This window comes from Triturus cristatus, chromosome 7 (genome assembly GCF_964204655.1).
Source record: "Triturus cristatus chromosome 7, aTriCri1.1, whole genome shotgun sequence".
Classification (NCBI taxonomy): Eukaryota; Metazoa; Chordata; class Amphibia; order Caudata; family Salamandridae; genus Triturus; species Triturus cristatus.
In genome coordinates, this window is record NC_140590.1 from 1349205550 (window position 1) to 1349217602 (window position 12053).

Below are 12053 nucleotides of genomic sequence, written 5' to 3' on the forward strand. Positions count from 1 at the left end.
TAAAGAGATGCAAAAATATGTCTCAATAGTAACCTTCAGTATGCTGATCCTCTTAACATGTTGTTTGAAAAACAGACATCAGGGTTGAACAGAAATAAAGCTGGGATGAGGTGGCTTCCTTGCATGAAAGGATTGCGCCATGCCGTATATCCTGCCACACTAGGCAAATGTCTTGATGTGTCATGCTATAGTGCTGGTCCTGTTCAGAAAATCCATCAGTGACTGGAAACTGAAAAAAAACTTAATATATGCCATGTTCAGATGGCATAAACACTTACATTTTCTAAGCACGTGCTGTCTTTGTCTTTGTTGAGGTAGTGCTGTTGCCAGAACCGTAGGAGACTATGAAAATTGTTAAGGATGAATCCTGGGTATTTGTCTGCGTATTCCATCTCCTGAAGAGTGCGCAGATAGATGGGTAGTTTACCTTTTCTTCGAGCAAGCATTAAGATCACTAAACTTGTATTCAGGCAGCTAACATTTTCCTAAAACAAAAAGAAGACTGTATTACAGACAACACAAAAAAGTTACATCTAGATGGTGTTAATTTTGTATATTCGACATAACACATGCATGCCTATAGACGGGTTTCAGACGGGAGAGTCCAGATTTTTGATGCCAAAAATGGCTTTATATTGGCTGTCTCCCGTCTGAAAGTGCCTCTGCTTAAAGATAAGTCAACAGGCAAAATACATTCTCTTGATTGCAATTTTTTCTCAAATCTACTATATTCGTCTTTTAAAATGTTGGCATGAATAATAACAATTCAGCCATAGTTCACCAACAGTGCCAATGCAGCACACACAACAATTTCCACCTATTTATCTATTTCAACTTCAGTTCACTTTCTTAGCAAACTTATTTCACTGCAGCAGAAGACAGCAGAGCCATAGAGAAAAATAAATAAATAAAACACATCCGTTCACAGTCTATATAAAGATGACTGCTGGCGAATCCTATAGCCGCCTGCTGACTATGAATTTATTTGTAGGATCCCTTATCCTGAATCAGACTGAAAAAGTTGAGGTGAAGAAAAAAAAATCTAAGTTTATCACTAAAGTTTTATTAGTACTTTTCACTCACTCTTTAGGCTAGGCAATCTGCTCTAACCCCAAACCCTTACTTGGCTTCTGTTCATTTTCTCAGGCTACGCTCTATCCCAGTGCTTCTCAAACATTTTAGAACCACGACCCAATTTTTAGAACGATAAAGGTTTGTGTATTTTTATTGTAATAACAGCAATTGTTTGTAAACATCACAACCTTAACCACAATATCGGACAGTGGGCATGATACTAATCTTCCGTAAAAGTGGTATGTGAGACTAGAGCATTTTTCAGCCTGGAGTGCTGGCCTGTGGCACCCGTTCATTTAAATTACAAGGCTGATGAAAAATGTTGGTGTTGGCGCTGTGATTTTAGTACATTTGAGAAACCCCTTCTGTATGGTGTAAGACCTCATCAATTTGTGTGTTAAAGCACAAGTTACTTACTTGTGTAACAATATATCTGTAAGAGACATTAGTTAGTGATAGATTCCTTACCTTAGAATATCCCCAGGCAACAGACTGGATCCGGAAAGTTTTCGTCAGCAGTACCCCTGCGTGTCGGTAGGCGTTGTCGTGCGGCTCCACGTACGTCGCTGGCGTTGTAATCGCCAAGATGACGTCGGAGCTACTTACACGCGCCCATGCGCGCTGACCTCAGTTCTGTACACGACTATATCGCGCCAGGAATGCAGAGCCATGCCAGGGACCGACTACTGATGCAATAGAACTAGGGCCCTGAAAGGGATGACCTGAACCCTAGAGAACAGTTCGCAGAACAGGGAGGATGGGCGGGCGGTAAGGAATCACTAACTAACGTCTCTTACAGATATATCGTTACACAAGTAAGTAACTTGTGCATCTGAAAGAGACACGTTAGTGATAGATTCCTTACCTTAGAATACATACCCAAGCAATACCAACCCCGGAGGAGGGTCTACAAAATGAAATCACACCAGAAAGTCATGGAGAACCAACCGGCCAAAGAAGCCGTCTCTCCGGACTGGACTGTCAAGGCAATAGTGCTTAGTGAAAGTATGCAGCGAGGCCCACGTAGCTGCCTGACAGATATCTTGCAGCGGGACACCGCGTCCTAATGCAGTAGTAGCTGCTGTTGCCCTGGTAGAATGGGCAACACGCAGCCCAACCGGAGGTTCCTTTTGAGCCAGAGTGTAACAGGCTTTAATGCACAAGACAACCCATCGGGAGAGTCCCGCTTGTGCACAGCCCGACCTTTCTTGGCACCCATGTAGCCAACAAAGAGCTGGTCATCCACCCGGAACTGCTGTGTGAGGTTGAGATAGAAGGAAAGTGCACGTTTTGGGTCCAGACTGTGGAGCCTCTCTTCCTCTCTTGAAGGATGCAGAGGCTTTTAAAGTTAGTAACCTCAAAGGACAATTATGAAGAGGCTCAAAGGGAGCGCACATTAAGTATGTGAGAACCAGGTTCAAGTCCCACTGAGGCATCACAAAAGGAATAGGAGGGAAAAGGTGAGTAATGCCTTTGAGAAATCTATTGACAACAGGGGACTTGAAAAGAGATGGCTGATCAGGTAGCCTGAGAAAGGCTGAAAGAGCAGAAAGGTAGCTCTGGATAGTGCCCAGAGCAAAGCCCTGCTGGGCCAAAGAGAGAAGGAACAATAGGACCTCAGAAAGAGGGGCAGAAAGGGGATCTACAGCTTTCGCTGTGCACCATGCCACAAATTTTTTCCACCAGCAGGCGTATACAGTTTTAGTCGAGGGACGCCTGGCTACCAGAAACACATTACAGACTTCAGGAGGCAAGTCAAATGGAATCAACTGTCGCCGCTCAATCTCCACGCAAGGAGGTGGAGGCTGGATAGGTTTGGGTGGAGGACCGTCCCCGGGTGCTGCAGCAGGAGATCCTCCTGAAAAGGCAGTCGGATCGGGGGATCCACGCTCATACTGAGTAGCTCGGGATACCAAACTCTTCGAGCCCAGTCCGGAGCCACAAGAATGACTTGGGCCCGGTCGCGTCTGATCTTCTTCAGCACTCTGGGTAGAAGTGGTATAGGCAGAAAGGCGTACAACAGACCGCAACTCCACTTGAGACGAAAAGCGTCTCTGAGCGAGTGCCGCCTTGGAAACTCCCACGCGCAGCACTGCGCGTTCTCATTGGTGGCGAATAGATCTAACCAAGGTTCTCCCCACTGCCGAAAGAGACCTTCGTGCCACGTCCGAGTGAAGACGCCATTCGTGATCCAACATGCACCTGCGGCTGAGTTCGTCCGCCCTGGCGTTCAGAGAACCTGCCAAATGTTGAACCACCAAGGAAATGCCATGTCCAGAGACGCAGAGTCTCCTGACATAGGGTCCACGACCCCACCCCGCCTTGCTTGTTGTAGTACCACAGGGCGTTGGTGTTGTCCATGAACACCTGCACTACCCTCCCCTTGACAGAGGGAAGGAATGCTTTCAGTGCAAGTAGGATCGCCCTGAGCTCCAAAAGGTTGATATGGAGCTTGGACTCCGCTGGAGACCAGAGGCCTCTGATCTCCGCCTCTCCCATGTGGCCGCCCCATCCCAGGAGGGACGCATTCGTCAACACTGTGTGCTCTGGTTGGGGAAGGGAGAGAGATCTGCCGCTGACCCAAAGCTAAGCTAGATCAAATGTTATGCCCATGTGATAACCTTAGTAAACAAACAATGCCACATTTTCTATTTTTCTGTAATTTCTATCAAATATACACAACATTGTTTTTGATTCCTTTTTTTAAGGAAACCGCCATTATTGATCATAAAACAGCCTACACAGAAATTCTTACATTAGAAGAGGATGCTTTGGTTTTCCGTGTAGGTTCCTTCTTGAAAGCGGCAGTCCGCTCACGCACCTCTAGGAGTACTTAATGAAGGTCCATTTTTTAGGCGTGCACTGTATATGTTATTTCCCCTTTAGGATCACATGAAATCGAGGCATTTTGTAACGAACAAATGTAACCAACTGCACTTTATAGCTATATTGTAAAGCCATTTTGTATTTATTAGAATTTTATGGGTACTGTTTTGTACGATGCTGTTAGTATACCGATCTTATGTATTTTAATATTGATTTATTTTGACCTGTGCTTTTATGGATACATTTTTGAATACGAATAAAGATTTATTATTATTATTATTAAATCCATATTTTCAATTTATATGTGTATGATCACATTGAGTGAGCACATTCTCTGTTGAAATGGCTTTGTGAAGAAAAAAAACAGCAGCAACAAATACTGGAAGGTTCATCCAGAGTCTTGCTTTGGAATACTTGCAAGGGTTTGTTTTAAAACTGGACTTGAGGACATTGTGCACCAGTGTGTGCAAAGGTGCTGAACAAACAGGGCTAATCATTTTAAATATTACTTACATATAGACAAGTTGGTCCCAACCCACAGTTTAGGAAACGCTGTCCAGTATAAGAGTATATGAATGGTGGACTATGCTTATACTTGGGCGTCCCTACCTTTGTATCAGTGCACACAATGCAGGATAAATAGTAACCCTATCTAGCCACTAGCTGCATACTAGAAAGGGAGCGTGCACCAAACAGAGCTATTTACCAGGGACAGAACACCACTTAATGCCAAACCCTCACACCCTTCTGACACACCTCACTATGGTCAAAAACAAGCCTAGGACTCTGAAGAAGCCTGGCTGCTTGGACGTTCCAGGGAAGAGACAGTGGTCCTGTAGCCTGTGTGTGGAGAAACGCAGGGCAATGACCCTGAAGAATAAATGGTGTTACGAACAGCTGGTTCAAGTGTGCAAGAATTATTTCCAAAAGTTGTGGGTATGCCCTATGGCCTGCACATCTATTCCAAACAATATTTAATTGCTATCAACCATGTCCTTGAAATCACAATATATTAGGGTGCTCTCATGGTGTCATAATACCCACCCACCAGGGTATGCTTCCACTAGGACTGAAAACAGCCTAGAACAATATTTCACCAAAATACACCAAAGCACACCAATTGGTTGTAACTATTATCCAAAATCTCCACAATGTGTGGTTCAACCCGTCCTGAATGAATGTCCTTTAATAGAAATCCACAAAGAATGTTGAAACAGGTCCTTTTGCTTGTTTTATTTCATTTCCTGCTGCCGTTCACGAGGAGCTGGGATTACAGGGAGACGAGGAGAGGATGCATCAAGGTCAGGATTTCAAAATAGAGCAACTTCGTCAAAGCATAGTCCTGAGAGGAGATGCATGTATTGTAAAGAGAAATTGATACAATTGACAGTCGGATTGATATTGCACAGAAAAAGCCCTTTTCGGAATAATATTGACTGAGGGCAAAACAAAATTCTTTACAACTTTGCGACTGAAAATACGGAAATAAGCTCAGTATTTCAATCAATCAATCAATTCTTTCTTTATTCGGTTATTAAAACAGAATAACCATAAAAGTACATGTAAATATCACAATTAATTTCATCAAGTACACCAAAATCAAGTCATCATAGTTCAGGATACAATTGATTTACGTGATTTAAAAACATTTTTTAAAAATGAATAAATATATACAAGAGTTAAAATATTATCCAATTTTTGTACAGCTAAAAAGGCAGGGCGACAACGATTGATTTCCATGGTCTTCAGTAAGGGAACAACCCACCGTCGTCTCGGCATTGTATAAAATTTACAGAAAAATAGTATATGTATATCTGATTGATCTGACATATCATCACAGGGGCACTTAATCAAACTTTTAGACCAATCATTCATAACAGGAAAACTGAATAACCTATACAATAAATTAAATCTAAATCGGGTTAATAAGAACTTCTCATGATTACTCATTTGTAGTTTAACATATGGCTGCATTTTTCTAGAAATCACTATTTGTTCGTGGGCCGCCACCATCGTTTTCTTCATTTCGATTGATGTTCTGTGAACATGTAGGTAGGTTATACACTTTTCCTTCAAAAACTTTCTTGAAAAATTACAAAGTGAAGATGGTTCAGAAAAATAATTCCCCATACCCAAGTCCGTGAGGAATTTCCTCACGTAGCACAACCATCTTATTTTACCACTCTTTTCTAGCCCAATCACATTATTCATAATCAAGCGATTTAACCCACATTCATCAGTCGTCCAGACTCTGTGCCATAGTAGTACTGGAGCAGTCTTTATAATATCTTCCAGATATGGTTCCCCGAGCTCTACATGGCAGACATATGTGGATACACTTTTTGGGACGGCTAGAAGATATTTCATAAAGAGGTTTTCCTCCACCTGTAAAGAGGACACATTCGCATGGCCCCACAAACCCGCACCATATGTTACAATTGCTACACAAGTAGCTTTATACACAGTTAACATTTCCCCGATTGGTTTCCTGCCTACTTTCTGACTAACATTTTTTAATGCCATAATTGATTTACAATCCAGTAATTTCCTAGTGTTAATTGTGTTATTCCATAATCCTGTATGATCAAATAAAACTCCTAAATAGGAAAAGGTTGAAGTAAAATCAACTGGGGACGAGCCAATCAAAACTATATTTCCCTTTTTATGTGCACCCAAACCACAACTTAGTATTTAAATCCAAGCCTTGAGAAAGCCGGGGGGGGGGGGGGGGGGGGGGGAGAGAACGTACGTCGGTTGCTGCTGTTTTCCAGGCATAAGGAATTGACATTTAAAAAAAAACGTCCTGATTCAAGTTTCTTTGTAGATTTCTATTAAAGGACATTCATTCAGGATGGGTTGACCCACACATTGTGGAGATTTTGGCTAATTGTTACAACCAATCGGTGTGCTTTGGTATATTTTGGTCAAACAAGTGTGCAAGAAGGTTATCTCAAGAGTAATCTGTCGAAAAGCCCCAACAACCTTGTATTCCAGCAATAACCAGAGCAACAGCATCTGTTCGAACCAGAGGTCAGAGAGATGCATTCCTAGAATGCAGCTGTAATGAGGCTTCGCCACTAAGAGGGAAGATATTTACTGTACCTAAGGCAATGCAACATTGTTTCTAGCCACCACTCCAACTGCAAAACAGTGTGAATGATCTGATTAGCCCTCAAGGTTCTGAAGTTACCAGTATTAGAAGTCATGCTTGGACCCTAACCCTCTGTCCATTTCCAGTCCTGTGGGTTCCCCTTCAAATGATTGCAATCTTAACCATGACCTGTCAGTGTAAAGGAAGGCGCTCTTGACGTTTCCGAACGTTTTTTGATACTTCATGGCGCATACTTTGGGTACTAGCCCAGCTCCAGCACTAGTAGTCTTATTGTATTCAATTCTGAGATAGGTTTATACCTCAATTTGATTTGTCCTAGATCGGAGACCTGGATGGATACGAACGACAGACCCTTTAACCGTTAACTCCACATCGGGAAACTTGTGAAGTGGCCCATAGACAACTTAACCTTTCTCGGAGTACACTGAGTGGGATCGTCATTCCTTTTTTTTTTTTAGGGAATAAGAATTTGGGTTACTTAGATTTTGCATTCATGTTAATGGATTTAAGCCTCCTGAGCTAATACATACTGAATTCTATTTCAGGACCAGAGGTAAGGATTAGGCTTTACTTTCTTAGCTTTTAATCTCAGCAGCCATGTTAAAACGTTATCAAAAAACTATAAATCCAATGAACACTTGGGAAAAAAGTTCATAACAATTCATCCAATCGGGGTGCATATCAGCGTCTAACCTCCTCTCTTCATGTGGTCTCCCCTCTTTCTTCCTTGCAACCGACAGTTCAGTGCAAGGGCCAGTAGCCAGTACTGTGTCAGTCTTACACAAATATTTTGCCTTTCAGTTATAGTCATCGCCTGCTGAAGCGCTCGTTGCTCCTGTGCGGTCTGAAGTCCCCACGGGGGAGGAGGGTGGCTGTAAGAGGCGTATTGGGGATGTATGGTCTTCTGCCGCTAGAGGGCACTCGCACACCTCTTCTGAGGCTTTCTCTTGGCCGATTGAGCTGGTCTGACATTTTAAAACCATGATCGGAACAGCGTAACCGCCCGCCTTCCTTGTGCCCCGCAGTGCTTGGAGTGATACGCCACGAACGGGTTCCGCACTTTCTGAATACAGGCCACATAAAGTGTCACTGACACCCCGTGCAGGGGTCGGTAGTTCAGGCCAGTGCGTCTAGACACTGATGCGGATTGTCCGAAAGAGGGAAAGAGGACATAAACCCAGGGACCAGTGTCACAGTCACTCATTTGCCCAGTGTATAACAAGGGCATTGGAGTCCACAAGAATAATTGAACAGTGCCTTCACAGGCTTACATAGCTGAATTTGTTCCCCTACCATGCAAAAACAGCAAGAATCATATGGAGGAAGAATATGTACTTACCTCCCTATAGACAACAATTTCTGTGAGGTCATAAATACCTCTATACAGAAGGCAGTCTCAGAAGCTATGGCACCCCTGGAACAAAAGCTCCTCCGTCTAGCAGTGTGGTGCCTACAACACCTCAATCCAAGGAAAGAACCCAAAGGGTCACCCACCCTTGTGCCTGCATCCCAGCCGGAGACGCCCGCCCCAGACGTTGAAAAAGAAGCTCGCCGGCAACCCAAGGGTCAATTTGGATGCCTTCAACAGGCTGAGCACGCTTTTCTGGCTCATAATACTCTCTCTGACTCATTGGGTATTCCCCCAAACCTTTGCTCCCCGAAAAGCCCATCCTAAGACCTGCAACATCTCCTTCCTCGCAAACGCCCGAGGGCGATGATCCCCCAACTCGGATGGGGATACAGAGCCAGCCAGGCCCTGGCATCCCTCTTCAGACACAAAGCTGTTCGACGGTGGCAAGAGCACAATGGTGGCAAGAGCACAATGGAATTAGACTCTGACATGCTTGACCCTGAGGACCTCTTCCTTTCCGGGTCGTCTGTCTTGGTTTCCGCAGATAAAGTGGCCACATACATGGCTGAGAGATTGCAGAAATCTCTTGATATGGATGTCTGCAACTGCTTCAGGGCGGAGTGTCTCCGCCCATCTCTGGCGGGTAAAGTTGCTTTTACTCTAGAAATAGAACCCCAGGTGGCAATTTAACGCCAAATACATTTGTAACCCTTAGAAGGGCATAGACCGCTCATGCAGTTCAACTGGTGTTAGAGGCAGAAGATGAAGCCTTACAGCTAGAGGGGTCGACCTCGAAGCTGGGGAACCGGGCTTGAGTCTCGACAGTGACGCTCAACATCCTGTGATTCTGGACAAATCGCTTAACTTCCCCGTGCCTAACAAAAATGAATGTGTCCATCTGTAACGAAACTGGTGCTCATGTAAAGCGCTCTGATACCAAATGTCTCGGGTCTAGTTCACGCTATATAAAACTAAAAAAAAAAAAAAAAAAAAAAGAAAAAAGAAACTTTCAAGTTCACAACGTTCCCATTCGGGCTGTCCTCGGCCCCTCTGTGCTTTAACAAGGTACTCAACCCCACTGTGGAGCACCTTCGGGCCAGAGGCATTCGCCTCAGTGTACAAGGACGATACCGTTCTTTTGGACCAATGCCCAAGGATCTTGAAGGCTCACCTTCAATTGACTGTCTCTCTACTCCAATCCTTGGGGTTTCTCATCAACAAGAAGAAATCTGCCTTATCTCCAACACAGTCCCTCGTGTTTCTGAGCTTTATAGCGGATTCCGTCCAAGCCTCCCTGAGTCTTCCATCTCAGAAGATAGCCAAGATCAGACAAGAACTGACTCGCACACTATCTAGACCATACACATCCCTGACACAGATCACAAGGGTGGTAGGCCTCCTCTCCTTGTCCATCTTTCCTGGCTCCCTTCATTACAGGGCCCTCCAACAGCTCAAGATATCGCAACTCTGCAAGGGCCGGATATATTCAAAGATTGTACCTCTGTCAGACGATGCAAAAGCAGAACTCCAATGGTGGCTAGCCCACATGGATGTGTGGAACGGCAGTGCCATCTTTGGATCCCAACCAGACCTGGTGATTAAATCGGATGCCAGCAGCTTTGCCTGGGGGCACTGCATGGTTGCCCCCTCTTTTTGCTGAATTGCTGATGTGCTTTGACTGCTAATCAGGTACCCAGGGCCTATGTTCTTTCCCTAAAACTGCATTGAAGACCAAACCCAATTGGCACCCTTTGGCCACAGGTCAGTCGCTGGTAAATGGTACCACAGGAACCCAGGGCACTGTGACCAGAGAAGGCCTCTAAGGGCTGCAGCAATAATTGTGCCACCCTTAGAGGTCCTGTACCCTTACAAACACACACTGCCTTTGCAGGCTGCGTGTTTTGGTGCAGAACAAAGTGAGTCGACATGGCACACATCTCCGTGTGCCATGTCTACAACCCACTGCCCTGGCATAGATCAGTCACCCCGCTAGCTGGGTGCACTATACTAGTGGTGAGGGTACAGGTGCAATAGCCCTGTACCCTACAGTGTCTAAGTCAATTCTTTGACAGTGTAAGTGCAGTACTGCTATTAAGAGTATATGGTGCTGGGATTTGTCATTACGAACTCCACAGTACCACAATGGCTGCACTGAAAACTGAGAAGTTAAGGCTTGTGGTCTTTGTGAGCTTCCCCAGGCCTTTTGCTCCTCCCAGCAACTGGTCCCCACCGGTTCTGGCCCCCACTTTGGGCGGGAGAACTGGTGGGAAAACCAAGAGAGGAAGGGAGGTGTGCCCACCTTTGCCAACCCCACCCCTCAGGTGGGGGAGGCGAGGTGAAGCACAACTCTGTCCCCTCCATCTTGCAGATGGAGGAACCCAGCCAACCAGAGTGAGGCATAAGCCCCCCTCTCACTGCAGGGTGGCATAATAGGGGGTGTACCCACTCCAGGGAAGGGACCCATTGGTTCCAACCTTTTACCTGCCTGTAACGCCCCTAAATCTAGTATTTAGGGGCACCCCCGAACCGTGCCTCCTCAGACAAGAAACCACAAGACGAAAAGAAGAAGGACCGAACAGCTGTGCCAAAGCTGAGAAGAGGACGACGCCCACAAACTTGGCCCCAGCCCTATCGGTCTGTCCCACCTCAAACCTGCAGAAGCGAAACTACAGTGTGTCCTGCAGCCATCAATCTCTAGAACCCTGAGGACCTGCCCTGCCTTTCAAGGAAAATACTTTGTCTCCTGTGAACACTGGATTTGCTCACCAACAGATTCCAGCTCCGGCAAAATCTGCAAGTCTGCACCACTCTGCACCCGTCGCCCACGGCCCGAGTTCGAGTGGCCCAACACCACGAGGTCTCCCGATGATCCTGACCAGAGATCCAGTGATCCCTGCCCTGCCTTAAGCCTCCAGCCGACCCCTGCAGCCTCAAACCGGAAGGTCCCCCCTACCGTGACCAGGAGCTGGTAAGAAGTCACCCCTACACCCGACGATCCACGGCCTTGGGTGGCCCAACTGACGGTGTCTCACCAACCCTCAGCATCCTAACTTACCTCTCCAAGTGGTGGTCGCACCCAAAAGACCTTCGTCCACGAGCCTGCAGTATGTTTGCAAACCAAAAACTCCCTATTGAAAGTAACAGGACACCCGATGACAAACCAGCACCCTGCACCCGTCCACCCTAGTACTGCTCAGGGTGTACCTTTGGTGCTATCTTAAACCCCCATTTGCCCGGAGATCAAGTCCAGGAGCTTTGCTCCCACAACCTTGTGGCTTGGTCGTAAGCAGCCACCAAACGGAGGCCCCCTAACCCCCATTAGATAACATAGGGTCTCAGCACTCTGCACCCGGCCGCTCTAGTGATGCTGAGGGTGAAACAAGAAGAACAAGTTACTTACCTTCGGTAACGATATATCTGTGAGAGACATATATTAGTTATAGATTCCTTACCTTAGAATTACCCCCAGGCGTCAGACTGGATCTGGAGAAATCTTTTAGTAGCAGTACCATTGCGTGTCGGTAACTGGCGTTGATCGACTCCACGTCCGTCATTGGCATCGTGAACGCCGGGATGACGTCACGGTATCTACTTAGATGCCGCCCCTGCGCACTGACGTCAGTTCTTTACACGACATTCCACGCCAGAAGCGCAGAACCATGCAAGACACTGACCACTGGTGAGCAAAAC

At 45.8% G+C, this 12053-nt stretch overlaps 1 protein-coding gene across 2 annotated transcripts in view; it reads right to left on the reverse strand.

Moving 5' to 3' along the window:
• TRPC4AP (transient receptor potential cation channel subfamily C member 4 associated protein) overlaps window positions 1-12053 on the reverse strand; it is a 749627-nt gene that overhangs the window by 37480 nt on the left and 700094 nt on the right. For both annotated transcript variants that reach the window (XM_085619014.1, XM_085619013.1), the window contains exon 18: window positions 279-485. In XM_085619014.1, coding sequence (XP_085475140.1) covers window positions 279-485 — 207 coding nt within the window. The remainder of the gene's footprint in view (window positions 1-278; window positions 486-12053) is intronic.